Raw genomic sequence first — 27,264 nt, forward strand, 5'->3', positions numbered from 1 at the left:
TGTCTTTGGATGGTGGTGTGCAGGTTTGAGGACAAGGACTGAGAGGTCACCTATAGAGTGGTCGTTTTGTGAAAAGTATTCACCCATAGGTGACAGGGTGTGTTGTCTTTTATGATTTTTCTGTGTGAGTTCATTCGAGAGCATAGTGATTGTCTGGTTTCATCCACGTAGTTGTTGAGGCATTTGATGCAACAGATGAGGTACACCCCAAGTTGTGATAGGCATATGAAGGACCCAGGGATCGGGGAGCAGGGGGGATTTATCATTGCAGCAGTAGAGATATGTCTGCAGGTTTTGCATCTGTTGTTATGACAGGGTCTAGTGCTGCTTTGACTTGGTGTATCTTGGTCTGTGGGAAGCTTGCTTCTGATAGGGTACATCTACACTACAGGGGGGAGTCGATTTAAGATACGCAAATTCAGCTACGTGAATAGCGTAGCTGAATTCGACGTATCGCAGCCGACTTACCCCATTGTGAGGATGGCGGCAAAATCGACTTCTGCGGCTTTTTGTCGGCGGCGCTTACTACCACCTCTGCTGGTGGAGTTAGAGCGCCGATTCGGGGATCGATTGTCGCGTCCCGATGGGACGCGATAAATCGATCCCCGAGAGGTTGATTTCTACCCGCCGATTCAGGCGGGTAGTATAGACCTAGCCATAGTGAGTTTGGTGAGTCTGCGGGGTTTGAAGCCAGAGGAGCGGGTTTAGAGAAGATTTCCTTCAGGATGTGGTCCCCATTGATTATGGGGTTGTAATTGTTTGACAATACCCTGTATGGGCTCCAGAAATTGGTCCAATAAAAGATATTATGGGGGTGGAATGTGGCAGAAGTTTAACAGCAGACACTACAGGAATGCTTCTTGGCCTTCTAGGAGAAGAAGTAAAGATGACTTTCATAGCCATCTGAAAACACAGGCGGACTTCAGGGAGACAGACTTGTATATAGGTCCTGTACAACGCCGACCATTTCAGAAAATGAGATGATTGCTAGAGAAAGATCGGTTAGAATGTAATTATCCAGACTGGAATTTGCCCTGGACGCTGGGATTAACCACCCTCCTCTAGGCCAAAAAAACACAATGGGATATTTAATGAGCCCAAATGGCTGTGGCCCCTCAGTTTTCCAAAGCTGGCACTCCAGCAGCACATGCCCTATAGCACCAGGCTGGGTTTGTTACGGAGATAGAAGAAGGAACACCCACACTATGTAAGCATCTCTTGGCAATCTTCCAATCCAAGTACCAACCTGACCTGCCCCTGCTCGGCTTGTACATCCCAGGTGAAACTATTAGGAGGGAGGCAAAGATCACTGTGCTTTGTGGAAAGGACCTTGCAGAAATGACCCTGCCCACCTCTCATTCCCTTACCTGAACCCTGGCTTCTGTTAGGTCCGTCCTTAGTGCCAGCTGCTCTCTGGCATACACATCAGGGTAATGGGTTTTCTGGAAGACCTTCTCCAGCTCTTCCAGTTGGAAGGTGCTGAAGGTCGTCCTGTTCCTCCTCTTCTTGTTCTTGTTCTTGGATAGCTCCAGGGTGTCAGCGAGCTCGGGGGAGATGTGCTCCCTCAAGCTGCCCAGAGACGCAGCCGGGGAGCAGCTGAGATCAGGGGCTTCTTCCAGTGGGGCTCTGCAGTCTGTGGGCACAGGGTGGTATTCCTGCCCTTTGGCACTTTTCTCTCTGGCTGCAGTGGGAACACACAGAGCAGTGGGTTAAACAATCACAGAGCCATACTGTTGCCTGCTGCCCCCACCCCTCAAGCATTGCTCTCTATGGATGTTCTAAACTATTCCGGACCCAGGAGCTTGGCTGGTGGCTCTGAATAGATTAATGCAGCACATGTTTTTCCAAGTTCCCTATTAAACACTGAAACAGCACCACGGGTCTGGGGCGGGTGCCGAGAGATTAGGGCATGTATTTCTGGGGGGAAATCTCCTCTGTGCCCTGTCAGGCAAGAATTAAGCACTCCTGGCAACTGAATGGCTCAGCCTTGGGGTGGCAGGGCTGGTGGATGAAATCACTAAAAGGGGAAAGACACACAAGGACAAAGAGTGGGTCCAAATCCATCTTGACAACGATTGCAGTATATCCAGAGGGGAAAGACTACGCCTCTGCTGGGGTATAGATGAAAGCTCAGAGCCAGTGAGTGGGGCCTGGGTTTTCTCCTGGGGGAAGCCAATGAAGGGCTAGGTTTTACAACACCTTTTAGCGTAGCAGCCAGGGGCTCAGGAGACCAGAGCTCAGTTCTCTGCTCTGCTACTGACCTCTGTGTGTGACCTCGGGCAAGTCAATCAACCCTGTGTCTCAGTTCCCCTTCTGTCAAATAGAGATAATAGCCCTTAAAGAGTGTGAGGCACTTGGGTACTAATGTGATGGGGGCCACGTATGTACCTAAAACAGAGAGAGAGTCTGTTACCTGCATTGGTTGCATTGGCCTAGAGCATGGTACATGTGTATCTCCTGTCAATTTAACAGATGGGATTAGAATTGAAAAAAGTACAGAGAAGGGCAACAGAAATGATTAGGGGATGGAAAAAGCTTCCACATGAGGAGAGATTAAAAAGACTGGGACTGTTCAGCTTAGAAAAGAAACGACTCAGGGGAGGATATGAGAGAGGTCTATAAAATCAGGAATGGTGTGGAAAGAGTGAATGGGAAAGTGTTATTTATCCTGTCACATAACACATGAACCAGGGGTCCCCCAATGAAATTAATAGGCTGCAGGTTTAAAAGGAAGTGCAATTCTTCACGCAATGCACAATCATTCTGTGAAAGTTGTTGCCGGGGGATGCTGTAAAGGCCAAAAGTATAACTGGATTAAAAAAAGAATTAGATATGTTCACGGAGGATCGGTCCATCAATGGCTATTAGCCAGGATGGGCAGGGATGCAACCCCATGCTCTGAATGTCCTTAGCCTCTTGTTTGCCAGAAGCTGGGAGTGGACCACAGGATGGATCACTATAATTGCCCTGTCTGTTCATTCCCTCTGAAGCACCTGGTGATGGCCACAGTCAGAAGACAGGGTACTGGGCTAGATGGACCATTGGTGTGACCCAGTACGGCTGTTCTTATGATTATAGGACAATTATTGATGCTGTTGTGATCCCCTTGCCTCCAACAGGAATTGAGGGCACACAGAACCATTCATTCTAGGGCTTGCCCAGCTGTCTGCTGCTGCAGGGGTCTCTGAGTCTCTAGCAGTGGGATGGGTGAGGGATACTGAAGCAGGAGGCCAGGGGTGTGAAATGAAGAGTAAAGAGGGGGGTAGGTGAGATGAATGGAGGCTAGGGAGCAGGATGAATTAGGCAGAGTGCACCTGCAGGGCCAGATCCTCAGTGGGTGTAAACCTGCAATAGTTTCAATGGAGCTGCACTTATTTACACCCACGGAGGGTCTGTCCTGAAGCACGGGCAAGATGAGATTGTCCCAGCACACCTACTGAGCTTCCTCCCACCCTTTCTCCATCTCCAGGCCAGCTGGACACAATATCTGTCTCACCACCGATGGAGCAATATCTTGCCTGGTGTGGCGGCAAACAGACATGCTGCACAACCCTGGTGCGTGGCGATGACTCCATTCTTGCACGCCCTGGGTTTGCAGCCCCTGAACTACCGCCATTGAAAAAGTGCTGGAGGCCAGGGGCTCCCCAAAGATCTAAATCTTTCTCCAGAAACTATTTGGAAAGAACTCCCCCATGAAAGCCATCCCAGCGCCTTTGAACAGCACCGCCCAGGGCAACCATTTCCCAGCCCGAATCAATTGTTTGAAGAATTGCCTTATAGAAAACAGCCCGTGGGGAATCTAGAGCAATATGTTTGTGCTGCGTTTTTCTCCCCACCCCGTGTCTGGAATTTGTACTGAAATGTGTTGGAGGGAATAAATCAGAGCACATACTGAAAGAGGAACTCGGGCTGCCTTTTCCAGCCACAAGCCAGGAGCGTTCTCTTTCACACGGATTTGGCTGCCGACGGTGACAAGCAGAACACAAGAGGGAACCGCACCAGTGGGGAAGGTCTTCTGGGGCCAGCTCCTCGGCGGGTGGAAATTGGCTTCATAGCCATCAGTGGAATGTTGTTGATTTTCGCCAGCCGAGGTCCTGGCTCTTGGTTAAAAGCAAAAGTCTAAAATACCAGCATGAAGGAGGCTGCAAAGGGGGCAGCAACCAGGCCTGCCCATTCCAGGGAAAGGCTGGTGTGTTGAAGAGTCAGGCCTGGAATGTCCTGGGTGCTGAATCTTGACGACTCCTCAATCCCTACACTGTTACCAGTGTGGGCAGGCAAAGCTTTCCCAAGTTATCCGGGGCTCTCGGTGGGGTCCACCCTGAAGCTGCAATGCCAGCCCATTTAACCCACTTGGTGCCCTGTGTCATCAAGCTCTTCAGTGGCTGAGACATTTTACCCCATCAATGCCCCAGGGGAAAGGAGTTGCTAGGAAACTGCTTTCCTCTTTGCTGCTTTCCTCACACCTGGTTCAACTCACCTGCAGGCTATGACTTTCAGCAGGTGAAAATGGGGTAAAGGGGCCCAGGGGAGGAAGAGGCAGATGTGGAAGCCATGGAAATTGGGGCTGGGGATACACAGAGGAAGCCCTGGGGCTGACGTTCCTGTCCTGGTTTCATTCTAGGGAATGATTTCCCTTCCTAACGGGATCCAGCCTTCTGGGGTTTCCTCTCCACACCATGGTCTCTTTCTCCAGCAGACAGGGCACCAGGGCACAGAGTTTTAACTGGCCTGTGCTTGCTTTCTTGATATTGGGCCTGATCCTGCACCACTGGGGGCAAATGGGGATTTGGGTCGTGGGCTTCAGTGATGGCAGGATCGGGCCCAATATTCTTTGCTTATCTGGGTCTCGTATAGGTTGAATGGGGTGGACCCTGGCGCCTGTATAGACTGTATGGGATGGATCCTGTATGGATTGAATGGGAAGGACCCTGGATCCTGTATAGACTGTGTGGGACGGATCCTGTACACAGGGTCTGGTCTGGTGCCTGGTTCCTTCCTTGCGGACTATCCCTATTCCGTCCCAGTGGTTTGTTTTTTAGCTGGGCTCACATAGGACTGAGCCAAGGGAGGGGGTGCTGCAGGGTGGCCGCTGGCGCTAGGGTTAGCCGCAGAACGGTCTGTCTGAGCAGCTGGGAGCGAAGGGGCTGGAGAGAAAGTTCCTTTCAAATACCTGCTGGAAAGTGATGCCTTTAACTCCGAACCATCTAAGCAGAAAGTTTACCTTGAAATATTGCACTAGATTCATTTGAATTGACCCATTGTAGTCTCTTTCTGTCTTTTCTTGCCCCTCTTCCCTTCCCTTCCCTTCCCTTCTTTCCCCCTCCCATCGCTTCTCTCTTCCTTTCTTGGCTTGTCAGCCGGCTGGTTTGTTCGTTCCGTTCTCAGCACCCTACCCAAATTCCCATTTTATTCCTCTACCGAATTACAAAACAAGGCCAGCCGAGAGTTTCTGGAGAACTAGACTGGCCTTCCAGGGTCCGAATTTACACCAGATCTAGAGTCGGGATCTTGCACCTAAACCTGAAAAGGGAAAGTCGACTCTTTTTTTTTTAACTTGATATCTCGAATCAATTTACAAAACTCAATCGATCGGAATTCGTGCACGCAACTCTGATAGGAACCCAGCACCTTCCCTTTTTCTCCTGCCTCTTAACCGGTTTCTAATTCGAATCGGCTCCTTCTCTCCCCGGACTAGGAAGTGGGTTTATTTAGGGATTTTTTCCGCTTAATTAAATCAATTTGGGGTTTATCCCAACAGCCGAGTCTGAGTCAGTTTGTTTTGATTAATTCCCACCACGGGAAATGTTTTCTCTGGAGGTAGACAACAAGACACGTTAGAGATCTTTCTCTCTTTTCTCCACAGCTATGTTTATCTAGCTATTTTAAATAAATAGCTACAGATATAGCAATGAAAATAGATACCTGGGATGGATAAAAATAAAAGTAACGGGTTTTCTCCATTTTATTTCCCAAGGTATCGACAGAGGCAAACATTCATGAGACAAAATTTAGCAATGCCCTTAGCTGAGATTCTATTTTTAAAATCAGAACGAGGGGATGACCCCCAACTGTTAGGTAAAGAGATGGGAGATTGTTCTGTTGGGCAGGGAAAGATGCTTGGGCTGAACTGATCCCACAAATTAGGTTCATACGGTGATGCCTCCCCCCACAAAATCTGGTCAACAAAATGATCCCGCCGTTTTTCTTCAGCTGCTTCTCTTTAACACGCATCCCATCTCCAAAACACACCCTAAATCAATCAATCAATCGGCTGAAAGAAAAAGACAGGAAGGAGGAAGGGTAATAAAAAAATCACAGGCGAGAGAAGAAGTGGCTAGATCGTGCTAGAGATTTCTCCGTGTGTATTTTGATGGACTATCTGACCCAGAAAAGACAGACGGGTTGTGAAGCTGGCAGGGTTAGCCGCTGGGGAACAATTGTTGGGTTAAAGTGGAAAAACTCAGAGACCGTTATTCAAGGGATGGGGGCAAGAAAGAAACCCTTCCGCCGTGAGGGGCGGCGGCGGGGGGGGGGGGAATGTGGTCAGCTGCACGGGAAATGTGATACAGGCATGTATAGGCAGCCATCACCCCGGTATCTGGGCGCGTAAGAGACCTGCCCAGACCAGCCTGTGGACTAACCATGCATCAAACCTAGTCAATTTCACCTAGTCATTTTCTCTTGACTACTGAATTCCTTCCTAGCCTATTTCCTTCCTTGGCCAGAGCAAAAATCGGAGAGGGTTTTGTTGTTGTTGTTGTATGTCCCACGCAATCTCATGGGGAGCTGGGAAAATAAACGGAGCAGAAGTCATCAGGGACTAAATGATTTCTGCCCAGGACTCATGGGCCCTGGAGCTTCGTGTCTGACGTGCTAAATCCCTGGACAGCTGTAATTCCCCGACTTGCTTTTGTACCAAAGACGAGCAAGGAAGCCACCTCGCCTGAGAAAGATCAGCTTTGGGGAAGAGGAGGAGAGAATAAAGCAGGAAAGAGTCAAACTTTTTCAATCTCTCTCTCTTTCACTCCCTCACTTTAAATCGCTCGCTTGTCCCTCCGCACTGGAGGGCGCGTTTCTGCCCCCTCAGCCCCTCCTCAGCGGCGAACCCCAGAGAGCCTGAGCAGAAGATTCGCCTCTACCAGAAACTTCCCCCGTTTTCTTTTTAAAGGGGGAGCTGAGAACATGATTTGGGGCTCAGCACTGCGGCTGCTGGGTGAACCTCTGACTACAGCTGTCTCCTGATAGCGGGGAGGGGGCTGCCATTTTTCTTCCATCCATAACTTTTCTCTTTCTCCCCCCCTCTGTTTGTGGTACCTGTTTCCCCTTTCTCAGGGGCAGAGTTGTTTACACAGCCCGCTGCCTGCCAGTCTACAAGAGTCCGTCCATTGCAACTGCTTCTAATTAAGCTCCAACTATGTTTTTTATCAAGAGAGCTAGATTCAAAGGGCGCAGACATGAAGGGCCACGTAGTAAATAGTTTCCTACAGCTGACCCTGTCTCTCAGGGAAGGAAATCAAGGGCTAGGGATTGCCCCACATTTGGCTTTAAGAACTAAATATTTCAAGACAGTCCATTGGAGAAAGATTCCTCCCAGAATTTATGTTGTGCTTAGAGAAGCGAGAGGTCCTTTCATTGCAGGGCTGAGTTTTTAGTAATCCTCACCTAGGCTCATTTAGGAGGTAAGTGTCAGGGTGTTAAGTGAGTCTGATGAAAGAGAAGGGGAAAAGGACAGTAAAATGAAACAGATTTAGTGTGCACTTGGGATCAATGTGAAACACACAGCCAGAGAGCTGCTTCTCAGAGAAGTGCCCGTGACTATAAATCAGCGGATGGAAATATTTTCACTGAACCATTTTTCCCCCAACGAAAATTGATTTTTTTTTAACTGAAACTAAAATGATCGTGGAAAATGTTAGTTTGGGTTAAAAGAAATCTGATTGTCCCCCCCCCCCCCCCCATGAGAAACCAAGAACGGAAACTTTTGTTTTCAAATAACCTTTTTTTTCAGTTTTTGCTTGATCAAAACCAGGAAAAATCTCCCCAAATGATCACACGAAATTAAAAATGTTTCGTTTTGCTAAGTTTTTTGGTGAAAAAATATAGCATTTTTGACCAGCACTAATAGCTACTTAATCTATCATTTGAGATTGATCGCTACGTATCTATATATGTATAGATAAATGCAAGTATGTGTATACAATAAAAGATCAAATCTAAATAAAATTCAGCCGGATCAATGACAGCATTTTGACTCTATAAACACGAACGAACCTCTTTGATTAGCGAAATTTCTGACTTTGCATGAGCCATAAATTATTTTCAGCTGAAGAATTATTTATCACCTTACATATATTTGTTTGGCTTTAGACCGAGAGAGATTGAGGCTTAACAGAATTGTATGTGTAGCTGTGATATAAATATGGACAGACAATCCTACACGGAAATACATAATATATAGACGTACATAGAGGTTTGAAATTAATTCAGCCACTGAAAAAATATTTCTAAATAACGGAGACGCAGAAACGGGAAGGGCTATAGCCAAAATATTGGCACTGCTCTTCCAAATGGGATTCGAATGTTCTCTGATTTGCGTGGATATCTTTTAGATGCACAAATGCTAGATCCTACAGCAAGTATCTCGTACTACGCGAGGAGGGAGTGTTGATTTGTGAAGTTTATAGCCCCTAGGTGAGCAGACAAAGCAAGGAGAAAACGCACATTTCAATGAAATGCTTGCTTCTCTGGCCCAAGGAACGGGGCTCTCCTCCCCAGCTTTACGGATCAGCGTGGGGACAATAAGCCCGAGCTGCGTTTGTGTTTTGCAGGCTCTGGGGCCGCGGGGAGCGGCTCCTGCTCCTCCGTTTCGAGCCTGATAAATGAGCTTTAATGAAAGATTCAACAAATGCCCCGTTTTCTTCCTTTGATTTCAGCAGCGGGGCTAGGATCTATGACTGGGGCGCGGGGATAGGAAACGGGGCTTAAGTTCATCTGAAGGGAAAAGGATTTACATGTGGGGGAGGGAGGACTGTAGGAATTGCAGGTAGGGCAGGCTGGGTATACATGTGTGGGAACCCCAATAGCACTGACACACCTGACGCAATCCCAGGGCATTCCTTTCGGTAAGATGTAGAAGTATGATTTGATTTTATTACGCTGCATTTTCGCCGCGAGCTAACCGTTGGAACTCACTGCCACTTTAATAATAACAATGACTGATCATTGACCGTTGGAACTCACTGCCACTTTAATAACAATAACTTATCATTAACCGTTGGAACTCACAGCCACTTTTTAACCACAACAGTAATTAATAAGTGGCAGTGAATTCCAGAGGTTATTTAAAGGTTTAAATGGAGTGATAGAATAACAATAACTGTATTGTTATGGTTGAAACTCATTGCTGATGTTTTGTTATTCGATTATTTTAACATCAGTGCAATAGTCATTGTTATAATTAATTAGCATTTGATTATTATTATACTGGATAATTATTTTAGCAGTGTAATATTTTGTTTGTTATTTCTTCTATTCTTATTTTCCTACTGTCATCAGCATCATCAAACTTCATTGTGCTGGTAGGTATCGTTATATTATCTGTTATTGTTTGTTGTTATTTGCCTTTTATTAGGTTGCATTGTTAGCATTAATGTCCATAGAGTATTATCCTTCATTTATAGAGAGTTTGTGTTTTATCAGTTTCAAGTCTGGTTATTTTTAAGAGCTAGGTATTAGTAAATAATAATAGGATAAAAACAATCCTATTCTAGATTAGATTATTATCCCCCAGCGGTGTGTTTTGGCTTGCACGCTGGTAGGCTTGGATTCCACATTATCTAACGCTATAGATCACCAGGCATTAATATCCAGAATGGTTTTCAGGCCAAAGGATCCTAAGGGGCTTTGCAGATTTTCAAAGCATTCGAACGCCATTTAGTCGCCTTCCGTGTTTTAACCCCTCTCTGTCCGAATCCTCTTGGGCAGTAAACTGAGCGTATACATAGGGGGATTTTCAATAGCGCCCCAAATGCCAATTGTCCGGGGAAAAGACAAGGACACAAACGCGAGCTACGAATTGGCAGGACAGGAAAGTAGCTTCTCTTCTCTCGAAAGCTTCGTGCGATTGCCAAGAAGCGCGGAACTTTTACAAACTTTTACAACCTCAGTTTTTCCCATTCTTTATTTTCTGCACTGATTTCCCCCCATCTCTTTTTGCCCTGCTCGGCTCCTGAAACGACCCTCTTTGCTGGTGGAGAAAATCATTGTGCGATCCTCCCTTTGCATGGGGGGGGGGGGGGGGGGAAGCAACGCCCGGGTTCACACAGGCTGCGGTGAAATCCTGACTGCATCGAAGCCGATGGTAAAAACCCCATTGACTCCAAGGGAGCCCGGATTTGACCCCATAAAGCTCCTCATTCCCATAGCCTTCAATAACAGCTTGCTTGCCTGAGCGAGGAAGATACAAGGGAGTTATTACAGGGGATCAAAGGATGGAGCAATGTACATCCAGTCCCTTCCAACAGTTTTCAGTAGAAATTACAGGCAGTGTAACTTCTATAGATGTATAATATTCCTTTCTTATTTCTCCAGGTAAAGCCCGTACCAACACGGCTGGATTCCCAAAGAAGTCCGAACACCCACTCGCTTAACTTTGCCCCCTGTTTCATTGACTTCAATGGAACGATTCGCTAAATCTGACCCTGCGCCGCTGAAGTCAATGAGAACTTTGTGAATGACTGACACGGGGGCCGGGAGTGGGACTGTCCTATAATGGAGAGATTCTGCCCTCGCTGAAGTCAATGGCAAAACTCTCGGTTGATTTCACTGGGATCAGGATTTCACCCGTTGCGGGTAAAATTAAGCACGTGCGTTAAATCTTTGCGCGCAGGCGGCTGGTAGGAGCGCAATCCCTATTAAATTTCGATAATATTTGGCTGCATGATTTACGCAGCTTTGCAAATCGCAGATGATTATCATGATGATAATAAAACCCAGTATGTTCACACATCTATTGTTAAGCACAATTTTGATCATGGTGATACTTAACAGTGGAATAGTAAAGAATTTAGGCTAACCTGGGTGCTGCCCTGGGTCCATAAAACGAAAACTGACCTCTTGATATATTGATCTAGCTCATTTCTCCTTGTTAAATCATAGGCAACATTCAGTCACCAATAGACATGTCTCTCTTTTCCTTTGTTTCCCAATATACCTTTTGCTAAATTTAATATTGCAGCACATTGGGGGCGGAGGGGAACCTTTTGTGTCTATGACCCATTATTTTTTAAATCCAACAAATATGTAAACATTTAGATCGATAGATGAAAAGGAAAGAAAACTGCCACCCAGCGATAGATAAATAGAATTAAATATAAAGATGAAGGAAAAAACTTTTCCAGCATATCAGGAAGGGCTTTTAAAATTATTTTAGACATTTTAGAAAGTGAATTTTAAAACGCACAAATAAAGAAATAAAAAAGAAACATATGCGGAAAGGAGGGATATAATGTGAAGTCAGCACAATATGGAGAAAAAAATACTTTTGCTTCAGTTCCTTCGATTTCTGATCTAGCTGATTACAGAATAAACGCCTGGACTGTATAGAAGCCAAATAGAAAGAGAGGGAAGGAAAGAGAGAAAAGAAAGAAGAATGATCAAGAAATAATATGTAAAATATCTTTCTTTGCTCTATGCAATGCTTTTTCTAAAATGTATATCTTTTAAAAAATGGAGGAAGTTTGATCCCGTGAGGATTATAAAATTTGGTGCTTGCCAATGCTAAGGAGACTCGGCGGAGAACATAGCTCTCTTGGTTTTCCTGGAGTATTAGGGGGAATTTCTGTGAATTGCCAAACAACGTTTATTTTTCAGTTTTAACTTCAAATACTTCCCCTGTTTCTCTGTCACACATCCCCCCCATCCCCTTTCAAGCTAGAGGTGGAAATTTGCAATTTGTTCGGAGATCCCTTTGAAACCCCGACCTGGCAGGGTTGGCTTCAAGGGGAGATTTGCCTGAGGACTGCAGGATCGACCCTTTAACCGAATGAAATGAGGAGAAAACGGGACAGTTCTACCATGGGGGAGGGATGGGGCAGATCGCACATGTTCATTTGAGCTGCTTATTGCTCTAGAAAGCAATGAGAGAGAAGCGTAGAACCTTTGTATAGTGCCTGAAATACAATCACTTGGCTCCGAGGGAAAACGCGACGAGAAAGAAATAAGTATGTGGGGGGGGGGGGGGGGGGGGAGGGGGCATACAAGGAAAGGGGAAAAAAGAAAGAGACGCACAAGAAAGAAATAAAGAACGAAAGAAAGAAACATACAAGGAAGGAGAGAGAGACAAGAAAGAACGAACGAACGGATGACAAGAAAGACAAGGAGACAGAGATAAGAAAGAAACACATACTGTACAAGAAAGAACGAGACAGACCTACAAGAAAGAAAAAATGAGAGGAAGAAACAGCTCAGGAAGGAGAGACAAGAAAGAAGGCAGTAGAAGGAAGGAAAGAAAGAGACATACAAGAAGGAAAGAGAGAGAGAGAGAGAGAGAGAGACAAGGGAAGCGCTATCCCAGGAAGGAAGGGGAGAGCGGAGAAACAGATGGCAATGCGTTTAATAAAAGCCTCTTCCAGCCCAGGAGTGACTCTGTAACACTTTTCAGAGGGGTTGGTTAAGGTCACACAGTCCCCCTCTCTCCGAGTCCTGCTGCCCCAGCCCTGGCCCTCGGTGCCTGTGCGCAAGGCCACCTTGGCTCCCAGCACGGCCGTTCGTACCCACCCCTACCTATTCCTGCCCCCGGGAGGCCAGTGCAGGGCCCAGACCCCCCTTTACCTTCGGCCACGGCCTGGTAGAAAGCTTTCCCGTTGACAGACAGCGCGTGGTGGCTCGGGCTGGGGGACTCCAAGTATTTGTGGGCCGCTTTCTCCCGGGCTGGAGGGTAAGTGTCCGGGTAGCGGCCCGGCCTGGGGCTGAGCCGCTGCTGCTGAGGGGGAAGCGGGTGATGCTGAGGGGGGGTCGGTAGTTTCTGGTTGCCCTGGAAGATGCGCCGCTGCAGGCCTGGAGCTGGGGGGGCTTTGCCTGCGGGAGGTGGCGGGGGTGCTGTCGGGCAGAAGGAGAGGCAGCCCTGCGCCTCCATGGCTGGCAGATCACGGGGCTGCGGGGACCCAGCCGCGGCGCTGATTTTGAGCTCAGAGTGGGGAGGGATCGCAAACCCCCTCCCCCCAGAAAACCCGGCTCAGCCTGATTTAAACCACTAGGGATCCAGTCACGTGTGTCCCCCATCGAGTTTATTAACCCTCTAATCCCAGCCCAGCCCCTTGGGCTAATACAGAGAGACCAGGACTCCCCCTGGGCCTGTCCTGCCTTCCCTATACAGCCCGGTGGTCCTTATTACAGCCCGCACGTGTGGGAACTCAATGCTCCACCGCTTTCCTGGGACTGGCTGGAAATGTGCGGCCCAGTCACCCACGCCGGGTCTGTCTTTGTTTAAACCTTCATCCCAGCACAAGAAAGCACCCAGAGCTCCCCCTTTCAAAGGGATCTGCTGGATTTGGCTGGAAGAGCTGGGTTGAGGGTCCCGTTATGGCTTTCTCTGGGCTTGTGTCAGCGGTTGGTGTTTTAATTCCACGATCTTTTTTTGTTTTGTTTAATTAACAGACGCCAATAACCGAACCCGTTTCTGCTCCGATTACGCTGCTTGTCTCATTGGCCCCGCTCCACTGGATCTTGGAGATGAGGAAGATGAGATTTTTGGCTTTTCTTCCCCACATCTCCCTTTGTCCTTATAGTCAATTTTCCTTCAGATCACTTGCACGTAATTAGCCCCCTGGTTTAGCTAATCTACATAGTAGATATTATAACCGACTAGCTCACATGCATATGGCACACACAAGCTAGATGGGTGTGCTCTGGCATAGTGTATCTCTCTCACACAGTCTATGAACTAGATGCCTATGGGAAGCGCTTCATTATTCCACATTGTATACGGCAGGTACAGAGAGGATTGCGGTCAAAATGAGAAACCATCGTTTGAAAAATTAGTACTTTTTTTCAAGAGGGGCCCAACTGCGAAGCGAAGCTTCTTCCTCTACCTGGAGCGACAGAAACTGCCTCCCAGCCAAGCTAAGGCAACCCAGGAAAGACGGGCTTCCCTTTTCACTGTGCCCTAAGGGGCGCATTGTGTGATGCAATTGACACGATCTAGGAGGGACATGGACAGAGGTAAATCACCCCGCATCCATTCCCCGAGTGCCGCACCGGCCCTCGCACCGGGAGCGCCCTGAAACAGACACCAGGGCTTGCGAAATGGGGAGCGACTGGGAGAGACTGGGGGCGGAGGAAGACGGAGGACAAATGCTTCCTTTAAACTCCATCAGGGACACGCTGCTCCTTGCCTTGACGGCGACTCCCTCCTCTGCCGTCTTCAGACTGCGGGCGAACTCTTGGCCTCGTTTCAATCACTGCCAGGGGCTCCCAGGGAGCCCGAATTTCACCCGGCGCCTGTGTTCGCCCCACACATTCGCGGGGCAGGTGAGAAGTCAGGTTAATCCTTCCCTAGGCACATTTCTTCTTTGCCAAGGGCGATCTGATTTAGCCAGGGCCTCTGCCTGGCCTGCACTGCCCATTCGGTGCTCTCCGCAGACAGCAATCGCCGGCCTGGCTGGCTTTGCTGTATTCGGTATGTTGGTAGCCTGCTTCCCTTACGGGGTCACGGTCTTCCTGGGTCAGGCTCCGCTGGGCTGGGGAAGGCTGAGTTCAAGGTTGAGTGTCTGGTTTTCAATTTCCACTGCAACCGCAAACCGGCCGTCTCCTGTTCGATTCCGATCAAGATACAGTTTGGAAAGTGAATCCCTGAGAGTAAAAGAGAATCGCCCCCTAAAATTTCAGGGCTTAAAAATAAAAAAAAGTGCCTTGATATGAAAATAAAACCAACCAACCAAAGCTCACCAAAACAAACGCCAGCCAAACATCCCCCGACTAACCAACCAATCAACCAGAAATAATAATACTAATTAATAATAAATATAAAAAGAAACACAAAACTTCCCAAGGAAACAAATACAAATGTGCCAACAAAACAAAAATATTCTCCCAATCCAAACGCCCAGACACGAAAAGCAAACAGAATCAAACCAAATAAAGAAAAAACCCAAATGGAGAGACAACAACCAACCAACAAAACAAACACTTTGTTTTATGTACAGCGCCTAGCACGACAGATCCATTGACTGGCTCCCAGGAGCAGCTATTGCAATACAATACATTTCTTCTTCTTCTTCCGAAGTTCTCTAAATCTCCCCCTCAACGAACATCAAGAAAGAAAAAAAAAAGAGAGGAAAAATGAGCATCAAAAGCAATTCAACCAGAACAAGAAACAACACCCCACACTGCTGTTTTCTTCCCCCATTTTATGAACATCAGGTTCTGAGCTTTCCAATCCAAGCGGGCATTCAAATGCCTGTTGGGCGAAGGGGCGAACGCCTGTGGGCAGGGATGAGTAATGGTTGAAGGACAATAAGCTTCAGGTGTCTGGGGGGGGCGGGGGGATGCTCTTGCACATTGCTCACTAGTCTTGGGGAATAACACCAGCCATCCTGGCACAAATCAAAGCGCTGACACCAACATGAAAGAAGCAGGTGGGAGGGGGGAATGCAGCTCCTTACACACTCTGCGAGGAGGGAAGGGAAATATTTGCCTGACTTAACTGCGGGGAAAAGTCTCCTGTTAATTACAGCTGGAGGGAAGGATATGTGCTCTGCTGGCCATGTGTCTGCGCCTTTAGCCCATTGAAGTCAATGGAAAAGCAAGCCACTGACTTCAAAAGGACTTTGGCGCAGGCCCTATGCTGGTAACAGGCCCTTAGCAGGGAGCTGAGAACAGAGCTATAGTTTGCAGGTGGGCTAGGCAGGCAGGGGTTGGAATCCAGGTCCCCCATGGACCAGAGACTATAATGTTTATTTATAGCTTCATTGGCATTACAGGGTTAATATGATAGTTACAGCTCTATAAACACAAACAGCTGAAGGATGTAGTGAAACTATGGCCTGGTCTACATTTTAAACAGACTGGCATAGCTATGTGTCGGTCAGGGGGTGAGAAAACCAGGTAAGTGGCACAGCTAGTGGTTGGGAGATGGTGTTCCTTTAATGGCAGAACTCTTCCTGCTGTCAGGGTAGGGCGGTGCTAGGCCAGGGTGAGTATACAACATAGGCTCTGCAGTGTAGTCATGGCCTAACAAAGTGAATAAATAGTAGCTGGATTATAACAGTGGTAACACACTCACACTTAGATCCCAGGCAATCTTATTGAAGCCCACCGCGATAGGTAGAGGCAGAATTAGGGTTTGAGCCTGCAAGCCTCACACAAGTGAGTCATCCTTATTCAGGTGAGTGGACCCGATGAGTGAGGGTCCGCATGACCTTCTGTAAGAGATTTGGAGAGTTAAAACTCAGCCTCAGCAAAGCACTTCAGCATGTGAATCAAGTTCAGGGTGTGCTTTAGCGCTTTGCTGAATTGGGGCCTGTGTCAAGGAGAATCAGTGAGAAATAGATAGAGTGCATGAGCTTTGTGTGTGAGGTATTAGATCTAGAGATACTTTCCTGAAAGGCTTTAAATTCTATCTATCTATCTATCTATCTATCTATCTATCTATCTATCTATCTATCTATCTATCTATCTATCTACATCACATCTTATCTATCTATCTATCTATCTATCCCCATACTCTACATCTATCTATCTATCTATCTATCTATCTATCTAATCTTCCAGTAAAATATAGCTGCTGGAAGAAAGAGTTTTATATTTATTTTTTCCTTGACATATATTTAACTCTCCAAATATTTTTTCTATTTAATCCATTATTACCCACTTAACTTTCCAAGCTGGATTCCTTCATCACAGCTGTAGTTTCAGAGATTTCCCCCACCTCCTGTCCTGTGTTATAAATCATAGCTAAATAGGAAGTCCCCTGGCAACAAATCATTACGTATTATTAAACATAGTATAACTCCTATAAAGTCTTATTGGTTTGAATGAATGCTTCAAAGGGTTTGCTGCTAGTATTTAAAGCTCTTTAATAATAATCTACATATGGAAGTGCCTTTTGCATCTATGTGTTCCTCACAGAAAACTGATCAGAGGGATTGGATTGAGACTGTCTGGAATTGCAGCAGAATATTGTGTGTGTATCTGTGTCTGCACAGGGGGAGGGTTGGTGAGGTGCTTTCTTTAAGGACTAGAGCCTCTGGCATTCTCTCGCCTATAAATCAGAGCACATTTTGAGAGAGACAGGTTGGGTGAGGTCATATCTTTTAGGAAGCTGGTCCAATAAAAGATATGACCTCACCCACCTTGTCTCTCTAATATCCTGAGACCAACATGGCTACAGCAACACTGCATAGAGTACACTTCGGGTATTTTTCTGGGTAGGACTGAAGAGGTTTTGTTTTCCATTCTAATTTTGCCACATGTGTGTTTGTTTTGGTGTGCGCAAGAGCTGCCATGGTCCAGAAGACTAAGCAGATGCTGGGAACCAGGACTCCTGGGTTCTTTTCCTGCTCTCTCTCACTGGCCTCGGGCAATTTGTTTAGCAGGGAGAATGATACTTTATCTGTCTCATGGGTGTGCTGGGGGGTTAAATAAATTAATGTTTGTAAAGTGCTTTGAGCTCAGCTGCAAGGGGACCCTGGCCAAGCAGAGAGAGTGAGAACCACTCTCCAGGCAGGGAGGCCTGGGTATGATCCTGCTCAAACAGGGAAGAGACTGGGAGACCAGAGGTGAGGTTAGGAAGTGGCCCAGCAAAAACTGCAATACATGTAAAGGAGCTGACTTAGGTGTGCAGCACAAGGCCATGGGCCAGAACCCAGAGTACAGAGCAGGACTGGATTCCCCCACCGGCCCCAAGGAAGGGGCAGCAGTGGTTGTCGAGCCCAGCAAGGGGGGGTCAGGCTGACCCAAGGTCTGACTGAGGGCAGAAAGGTTTGTTTTGTGTTAAAGACATTTTGGAGATTTGTAGTTTGGACGACAGTGACCCAGGAAAAGGTGGACTAAAGACAATGACCTGGCTAGAGGACTGAGTCACTGGATGAGTTACGGGCAGAGAAACCACCGTCAGAGCCAGAGTGACCATCGGCAGGGGGCCTGAGCCCCATGAGAGAGCTGATGCTGTGCCTGGCCACGAAGGGGTGCTGAGTGGTGAGTGGACCTCGATACACCGAGTTAGAAGAACAAAGATTTTTAAACAGTGACCAAGAGGTTGGGAAGGGCTATAAAACCTCCTGCTTCAGGGTGTGAACCAGCCTCTAGCTGACTGCTATCAGGAAGGCTCCTTCCCTTGGGAAAGGTTATACCATCAATGCCTCCTGCCAGGTTTCCGGCACCTTCCTCTGAAGCAGCTAGCACTGGCCAATGTTGGAGACTAGATGAAACCCTTGGTGTGATCCAGTCTGGTAAGTCCTATGTTCAGTGGCAAATAGGGTGGCCAGCTTTGCTGGATGGAAATAAGGGAAAACCACATGAAACATAAGGGACGATGCTTTATTTTATGGGACATTTTAGGGAAACACCATTCCCTTAGCAGAGCATGTATTTTTCACTGAAGTGGACATTTCCACTGCTCTCAAGTATAATGTGCAATTGTCATGAGCTTCAACCTAATGTTTAAAATGGAACTTAAGATCAATTTTAATGCATTTCAATACATCTTCAAAGAAGGGCCTGGTGGTCACCCTGCTGGCAAAATTCCCATTGATTTAGCAGAACTGGGTGCAGTACTGGGAGGTCAGCCTGATTCTATACACAAAGGAATTGACCTATGAACGGGATTCATTCTCCTTTTTCTGCCCTTCTCACTTTCCCCTGGTCTTTCCTGTAATGCGTTCAGCGTTAGTCACTCTTAGAGGGCAGCCGGAAAGACCCATGCAGTTCACAGCAGGTCCAGGGGATAACATCCAGCAGATGAGTCTTTTCTCAAGCCACTGTCAATTTCACTGTACTATCTCAATCCCCAAATGAAATCACGTTCCTTCAGAGCCCACTGAGAACAAAGCTGCAGCCTTTCCCTGATGCTTAGCGTGTTTGTTGTCTCTGCTGGGAAACCTGGAGCCAGATTGGTTTGTTTGAAGCGGCTTTGCCACATTAATTTTAAAGTCAAGGGGGGGAGGAGAGAGTCCTAATTTAATTCCTCCAGCTTTTCGTGCTGTCCTTGAATCAGCTCAAATCCCAATTCTCTATGAACTATGATTGCATCAGAGCACAGGCTCAGGGTGAGCTGTGTTGTGATGGGAACAGAGAGAGGCCTGAGCTGCATAATTCAGCTCCAGATCCAAATTATTCTTAAATTCAGGGCTGTTTGGATCCAGGTTTTTGGTTTGACCCCAATAGTGAAAGAATGGAATTTCCAAAAGCCCTGGCCTGACTCTGCTCCTATTGATAGCCATGGTAAAATGCCCATTGATTTCAATGGGAGCAGTGAGCACCACTGAGTGTTCTGGCCAACCCAACCATTGGCCCCAGCTGTGACGTTCAAGTCTGGGTACAGATGTAAGCATGAACGTCTCCTCAAGGCCCGGAGTGTTTGGGTTAAGCTTCAGCCCACTAAAGGAGAAGGGAGTTGCTGCAAAGTTTGGATCTGGAATCAGCACCAGCTCCAGAGTGGAAGCCAAACATCCTCCAAGCTAAGAGGTGTTTGGATCCAAGATTTTGGCTCAGTCTCCTCTCCAGATGGGAAGGCATCTCATTTGGCCTGGGAAGGGCTAACAAACAGGTGTATTTGGCCAGTTCTTCGACTTAGGTCTTGCTTCTGCTCCTGCTTAGACTAGGAAGGATGGGGTGGGGGGATGTGAAGCAGCGAGAAGAGGGAAGGTTTCCCTTCTTCATTTTGTATAACTTCTCTTCCTTTGCCTCAGTGAGGTCCTCTGAGCACCCTAGGTATCTCCAGGGGAGCTCTGGAACTGGGGAGCAGAACGAGGGACAAATGGCACCAGAAGTTGTGTGATGTCCAGAGAACCGTTCAGGAGAATGGACAATATGTCCAATTTGTGATAGGTCTAGAGGGAGAGCCACATTGTAACAGATACAATGGGTTCATGTAGGCCTATATCCTGCTGGTGACCTAGGCTTACATCAGATGGTGTATCTAATTGCGCAGTTTTGTACCATTGTGTGCAGCGGCGTTTCTCATAGGGGTGTCCCAGGTAAAGATCGTTTATACCCGGAAGCGATGAATATTGATAGCTCTTATCAGTGTGTCATGGCTTGATGCTATTCTTCACAGAAAGGGCCAAATTCTCAGCTGCTGCAAATTAGCAGGGCTCCGTTGAAATCAAACTGAGTATCTGGCCTGTGCAGGAAGATGAATGGCATCAAGCTAGGGTAAAATGACAGGGGCTGCCACGCCGCATGCTTCAGGAACTGGCCCATAAATGTTTAAACCATTTTCTGGAATCTTATAAAACGATTTGCCTGCCTGACAGGGGAAGCAGATGTCAGGAGACAAGAGTTCTCTTCCTGGTGTGTGACCCTGGGCACGTCACTTAGGCGCAGGTCCAGAAAGGAATTTAGGTTCCTAACGTCCATTCCATTCCTATGTGGGCCTGGTCCTTAGCCTCTCTGAGCATCACTTGCCACATCTTTAACCTAGTTCATCAAGCACCTTGAGATGCCAAGGTGAAAGCACTATGCAAGGAAGTACCCATCATTTTGTATTCATTATTGCAATTATTTATTATTATATGCATGTTGAGGTATATATCCCACTCGGGCACTGAAAAGGTTAACTGGAGCTTGAGAGCTCACTTAAGGCACCTGGTTGCAGCTGGAGAATGGGCCAGGCTTAGCTGAATATGAAGCCCAGCTGGGTGGGAGCAGAGAGGGAGGATGCCCTCATGAGAAGGAGGCTGAAGGGAATGAAAGGAAGGACTCTGCAGTCCTGCTCTGGTTGCTAGGGAGTGGAGGAAAGGCCTAGAGGGAGGCAGATGTACAATAAGCCTAGGGAGGAAAGGGCCTGAAGAAAGGAGTCCAGGGAAGCAGTGAGGAGTTGGAGGGAGCAGATCTTAGCTGCTTGCCAGAGGGTCCCTGGCTTGAAGCCTAGAGGAGAGTGAGGGCCTGGGTTCCCCTTATGGCCACCAGAAACATCAGTGTGGAAACAACCTGGCACCAGGGGCAAAAGGACCACTAAGTCTGGAGCTGGGTCTCCTGGGAGATCGCCCTGAGAAGTGCTACTCTGCACCAGAGCAGGAGGACAGCCCTGAAGAGCCCCAGAAGGGGCGAAGGGTCTGCAGGTGAGTAAGCCTGGTAGGGGTGAAGAGCTATGTTTATTGGAGTTTAGTTTATCGGACTCTTTGTTTACCCCAGAAGAGAGTGTGTGTGTGGGGGAACTAAATGTGATCCAGAAGGAGAGCTCATTCATAAGGAGAAGCAAACAACTACTGGACCAGAGAGACTGATGGCCGGGGGTGCTATAGGAAAGAATTGCCAGGCCACACCCAGCTGCAAAGGGGTGCTGAAGTGGTGAGTCCTCCCTTCTACATATGTTTTCTACTAATATCCTGCAGCAGTGAGTTCCAAAGGTCAATTCTCTATAGATTGTTTAAAAAGGTATTTTTTAAAATCTCTTTTAAGTCTGTTGCCTTTTCATCTCAGAAAGTGTTTTCCTGTCCTCCTGGGTCAAGTTTTATGGTCAAAGGCTTAGTTTTCTCTGTAGCAATGGTTATTTTATAGACCTCTGACCTGTCCTTCTGTCCAGACTAAATAGACTGAGCCTTTCTAATCTTGTATCAGGGGGTAGCCGTGTTAGTCTGGATCTGTAAAAGCAGTAAAGAGTCCTGTGGCACCTTATAGACTAACAGCCATATTGGAGCATGAGCTTTCGTGGGTGAATACCCACTTCGTCGGATGCATGCCCACTTTCTAATCTTGGGATCTTTTTGTGTCCCACATGAGCACATTTAGGTGCCACAAAATAAAAAACTCAGAGATAACAGAAAAGCTGCCTACAGTCTAGCCCTGCAAATATACATATGTTTCCTCTATTTGAACTAAGCTTTGGATGAAGAGTTAGACTTAGAGACATCTTGGGCCAGACCTTCAGCTGGTGTAAATCGATGTTGCATTTTAGAACCTCTTCCACATGGAAACATTGTATTATAAGCCCCAACAACGATTGGAGGTGATCTTGGTCCAGTGTTTCTCTGCACAGGCTTAGCCTTTCCCTGAAATAAGATCTCCTCCAGGAACATGTGTTGAGGGCAGTAAAAGAACGTTATTAATACACCCAGGGAGATTTTTCTCGCTGACTGTTTGTAATAATGTGTCACATCACATTGTGACTAGAAGAGGGAGCCCCTTGAGCCGATTTCAGCAGGAAATCCATTGGTTCCAGAAAGCTGAGTCCAGATTTGTTGTTTAACAAGGCTGACAAGTATGTAATTATCACATTTTCAGGGCTCACAAAGAAAGCACAAACATACCTCTTATAATTTCAGACAAATATCCATGTATACTATAGCTAGGCGCACACATATGAATTTGTGTGTGTGATTATAATATATTATAATCTCACAGCCACACACACACACATATGATAGCAATGTGTATGGACATAAACACACATGTATACTGTAATCACATGTATGCACACACCTATATTATAATCAGATGGATGCTGTGGACTGAGCACTGGACTGGGACTTAGGAGACATATCTATTCCAAGCTCTGCCACTGGCCTACTGGGTGACCTTGGACAAATCACTTCCTCTCCTGGTGCCTCAGTTTTCCCATATGTAAAATGGGGATAAAGATTCTGACCTCCTCTGTAAAGCACTTTGAGCTCTATGGATGAAAAGTGTTAGATAAGAGCTAGATTAATCACATGCACATGCAAAACAAACACACTCCTACATTATTATTACACACACTTGTGCACACACATATATTATAATCATGCCCGCCCCACATGTATATTACAACTATACCCAAATATACTATAATCATATGCACGCACACACACATGTATTATAGACTCGCTCTCTCAACTTCCTCAAGGAAGTGAGGCAAACCAACCCACTCAAAGTAAAATTTCCACGTTCTAGACATCAGAGCTTCTTGCCCCTATAACTCTGTCATAAGGACGGCCATACTGGCTCGGACAAAGGTCCATCTAGCCCAGTGTCCTGTCTTCCGACAGTGGCCAATGCCAGATGCTCCAGAGGGAATGAACAGAACAGGTAATCAGCAAGTGATCTATCCCCTGTTGCCCATTCCCAGCTTCTGGCAAACAGAGGCTAAGGACACCATCCCTGCCCATCCTGGCTAATAGCCATGGATGGACCTATCCTCCAGGAACTTATCTAGTTCTTTTTTGAACCCTGTTATAGTTTTGGCCTTCACAACATCCTCTTGCAAAGAGTTCCACAGGTTGACTGTGTGTTGTGTGAAGAAATATTTCTTATTGCTTGGTTTAAACCTGCTGCCTATTAACTTCATTTGGTGATTCCTAATTCTTGTGTTATGAGAAGGAGTAAATAACACTTCCTTATTTACTTTCTCCACACCCATCATGATTTTGTAGACCTCAATCATACCCCCCTTACTTGTCTCTTTTCCAAGCTGAAAAGTTGCAGTCTTACTAATCTTTCCTCATACGGAAGCTGTTCCATACCCCTAGTCATTTTTGTTGCCCTTTTCTGAACCTTTTCCAATTCCAATACGCTTCCCAACTTACACAAGCATTCCGTTCCGGAATGCCTTGCGTAAGTCAAATTTTGCATAAGTCGGGAACGTTTCTCCGACAATTACACACACACACACACACACACACACACACACACACACACACACACACACACACAAAAGCTTACAGAACTATTTTCGTAAGTCGGGTTTGCGTAACCCAGGGAGCATTTGTATATCTTTTTTGAGATGAGGCGACCACATCTGCACGCAGTATTCAAGCCTTTTGCCACTGGTGGAGACCTAGACTGGCCTGGCAGACACTGGAAAGTATAACTGATCAAGGCCCAGTTCCTGAAGTCTTTACTCCAGGCCTGAGCCTGCTCTTTGTTATGCAGGTGTATAACTGGAGTATCTCCACTGGCTTGTTGACCATGATGACTACAGATGGATTGAAATGATAAAGATGGATGTTTTGAAGTGCTGAATCCAAGACACTGGCTCTGGTCTAGTTTGAACAGATACATGGAGGCCTAAATCCCTTCATCTCAAGGACTGCTGGGTGATCCCACTTCAAGACAGAGTCCAAAGATTCCCAGTTCCCTAAATGAGTTGCCCTTCACCTTTGGAGCCAATGGAAACATTTCCAGCATGACTCAGTGTTTTCCCTCTCCTTTTACTTCCACTTTCCAGTCTCCTTTCAACTCTAGAGCCAAAACCCAAATGCTTGTTCTATTCCGCCTTTACTAGGGCAAAACACCCATTGGAAGAACTTTGCCTGAATAATGACTTGGAACCAGGTTCCGATGTCAGCCTCACTGGTGAAAATCCAAAGTCACTGTTCTGAAATCTGTGAGGCAACTTCAGATTTACACTTGCATCACTGAGAACAGAGTTAGCCCTTCATCCTCTGGCCCTTGATGAGCCATGCTCTCTAGAGGGCCAGTTCCTCAGCTAGAGTAAACCAACATAGCTCCATGGAGGTCAGTGCAAGCTATACCGATTTACACCAGCAGAGGATCTGGCCCAGTGGCTGAAGTCAATGGAGCTATGCTGCTTTATGGCCAGCTGAAGAGCTGGGTCAGTGTAATGCCTGTCTAGCTTGATAATTTGGACCAATAAACTCTGCTTTATGTTGCAAGACTGAATTAGATTCGCCACATTGGGATTTGTTGGCTGCGTCTCCCCCCCTCAAAGAACTTCTCCTTCTCCCTCTCTCTATGTAAACTGCACTCAGCAGGGTTCCAAAACTGAAAGTTTAATGCCTACAAAGCCAACAGTGTTTTCCGTGAGTGTTTCACACTCTAACAGGGAAAGATTTGTACTCAGTACATGAAATGTGGGAGACTGCCAGGGTGGTTTGGAAAGGGTTTGGCCATGCCACCATCAGTCTTTTCAATTTCTTTTTCCTTAGAGTTTCTCTCTTCCCCTCCACCCTCTCTCCCGCCCTCCCCTCCCCCCCAAATAAAAGCTTGACATGCAGTTTTAAATCAGTCACGGCGCGAATGGTCAGTTGCACAAATGGCCTGGCTTTAAGCCAAAGGCAGTCAGGATTAAAATGGATACATCTTACCTGGAAGACTGTGGGCTGAATGTACTCCACTGATTTAAGTGGAGTCATTCCAGACAGACACCAGCGTTGGAGTACATACACCATCCTGGGCCAGGTCCTCAGCCTGTGAAAAATTTGTAATTCCACTTACTTTAATGGAGCTATGATGACTTACACCCACACGAACAGACTCTCAGTTGGTGTGTGCGACATACTGCAGCCAATCTGTCCGATACTGGTGTAAATCCAGAGTAATTCCACTGATTTCAATGGAGTTGTTCCAGATTTACTCTGCTGTGACTGACAACAGAATTTGGGCTCCAGGTGTAAGTTGGTCAGAAAATTGGGTTGTGTGTGGAAGTGACAAAGCCGTGTGCTGTGCTGATTTGGCAGTCAGTGGGTGTACAGAATGTGTCAAATTTGGTTGCAGTGTAACCAGGTGCAACTCCAATGGAGGTACATGTATCAGGCCAAATCATCTCAGGTGTAACTTGTGTCCTGGGCTGGAGGTTAGAGGAAGGAAATCAGTTAAACGGGGGCAGGGGGTGTCTAGGATAACTTAGTTCCCTCCCCTTGTACCTTGATAGTAATAAAGGGCCTGATTCCCTTCTCACTCATCCTGGTGTAAATCAGGAGTAATCCCACTGACATCAATGGGGTTCCACTGGTGTAAAATCAGTGTAAGTAAAGAATCAAACTTATAAGAATAATTTATTAGGCCTGATTCTCCTCTCCCTTACACTGATGCAGTGACACCAGTTTAAAGCCAATGGGCCAGATCCTGGCTCTATGCTGAGTTAGACCAGCTGAGGACCTAACCTACTGACTTCAGTGGAGCTTCTCCTGACTTACACCACGGCAAATAAGAGCAGAATCAGGCTACCTAACTATGTTGTCCCGTTATTCTCCATAGAATCCCACACAGCATAAGTTACACTCCTTTGCCACTCACCGAACGCCCACTCTCACCCGCTTCCTGATGAGCTTTCGGCCGACATGCAGCTTACCCTGTCTCCTACAGTGCTGTTGAATTTCACCTTGTTGTGGGCCAGATCCTGAGCTAGTGTAAATCAGTGCAGCCTCATGATTTCACTAGAGCTATATTGTCTACCTCAGCTGAGGATCCAGCCCATCCCTTGTTGGCTGGTGATTCTCCAAAGAAGGAGGCACCTGTGCTGTGTGAGGATGCAGGGCTGGTTTGGGAAAGGCTTTTTTCACCACTGGGGATGGACAGATTTATTCTCCCCATCACTAACAAGGCATTTCCAGAACCCAGTGAATTATACACCCCTGGACAGAAGAAATCTCGCTCCATAAATCACAGCCCGTGCATCTCTAGTCTGGTGAGTGGCATTTCTGAAATCCTAGGGACAGCAGCCTCCACCGCAAATCCCTAATAAATCTGGGAGTAATCATTCCCAAAAGAGAGCCAGAAAAGTGCCAGAAAATATTTCCCCCGACCCCTTAAAATGTAAGTAGAAAATTGATTGTGTTGAGGGCTAGGTGAGGGGAAGAGGTTTCCACACCAAACTGAAACACACATGGAGACTCTAAGGGATTTTATACAGAGCTGCCTGGTTCTCCTTTTCCTCCGACTGGTGTAAATCAGGACTTGCCCTTTCAAGATAGATGGAGGCGCACCGATGAAAGTGACAGGAGAATCAAGCCCAGGGTCTTTAACCATTGCACCAAAAAACAATAAAGGGTTCAAGTGAAATTGAAAGGGTGAGCCTGCTGTCTTCTGTTTTGTGTTTGGCCCTTAAAAAAACTCCTTCCCTTCTGAAGGGGGAAGATTTGTTTTACAAACTAGCTGACAGCTGAAAGTGAGCGACCCTTTTATGGTTGTGGGTGAAGCAGGTGGGGAGCAGTTCCAAAGGAGCCTCTGGATGGTGGGATGCAGACACCCCTTGCTCCCTGAGCTGCTCTCCCTGTATTGTCGGTGCCTTTTCTTTGTCTCTGCCCTAAGGATCATCTAGCTGCAGACTATGGAGCTGGGACCTTGATGTGCGCAGGACAAATTGACTGCTAGCTTTGAGAGGTC

At 46.8% G+C, this 27,264-nt stretch overlaps 1 protein-coding gene and 3 long non-coding RNA genes across 4 annotated transcripts in view; 3 read left to right on the forward strand and 1 right to left on the reverse strand.

Annotated features, from left to right (window-relative positions):
* The window catches only part of ALX3 (ALX homeobox 3), a 29,566-nt gene extending 16,164 nt beyond the window's left edge, over positions 1–13,402 (reverse strand). The window contains exons 1-2 of the mRNA XM_005311570.4: positions 12,832–13,402; positions 1,368–1,681 (exon numbers count right to left, since the gene is read on the reverse strand). Coding sequence (XP_005311627.1) covers positions 1,368–1,681; positions 12,832–13,135 — 618 coding nt within the window. The 5' untranslated portion in view covers positions 13,136–13,402. The remainder of the gene's footprint in view (positions 1–1,367; positions 1,682–12,831) is intronic.
* On the forward strand, positions 1,976–11,553 carry LOC135983041 (uncharacterized). The gene is made up of 3 exons (XR_010600531.1): positions 1,976–7,679; positions 9,556–9,578; positions 10,591–11,553. It is a non-coding gene; the product is annotated as an uncharacterized LOC135983041 (long non-coding RNA).
* A 3,363-nt stretch (positions 13,403–16,765) lies between the features above and the next one.
* The window catches only part of LOC135983043 (uncharacterized), a 59,210-nt gene continuing 48,711 nt past the window's right edge, over positions 16,766–27,264 (forward strand). Inside the window, exon 1 of the long non-coding RNA XR_010600533.1 lies at positions 16,766–18,449. This is a non-coding gene — a long non-coding RNA (uncharacterized LOC135983043). The remainder of the gene's footprint in view (positions 18,450–27,264) is intronic.
* On the forward strand, positions 20,461–25,812 carry LOC135982738 (uncharacterized). The gene is made up of 3 exons (XR_010600282.1): positions 20,461–21,281; positions 21,355–21,510; positions 24,070–25,812. It is a non-coding gene; the product is annotated as an uncharacterized LOC135982738 (long non-coding RNA).

The sequence above is a fragment of the Chrysemys picta genome, chromosome 4 (assembly GCF_011386835.1).
Source record: "Chrysemys picta bellii isolate R12L10 chromosome 4, ASM1138683v2, whole genome shotgun sequence".
NCBI lineage: Eukaryota > Metazoa > Chordata > Testudines > Emydidae > Chrysemys > Chrysemys picta.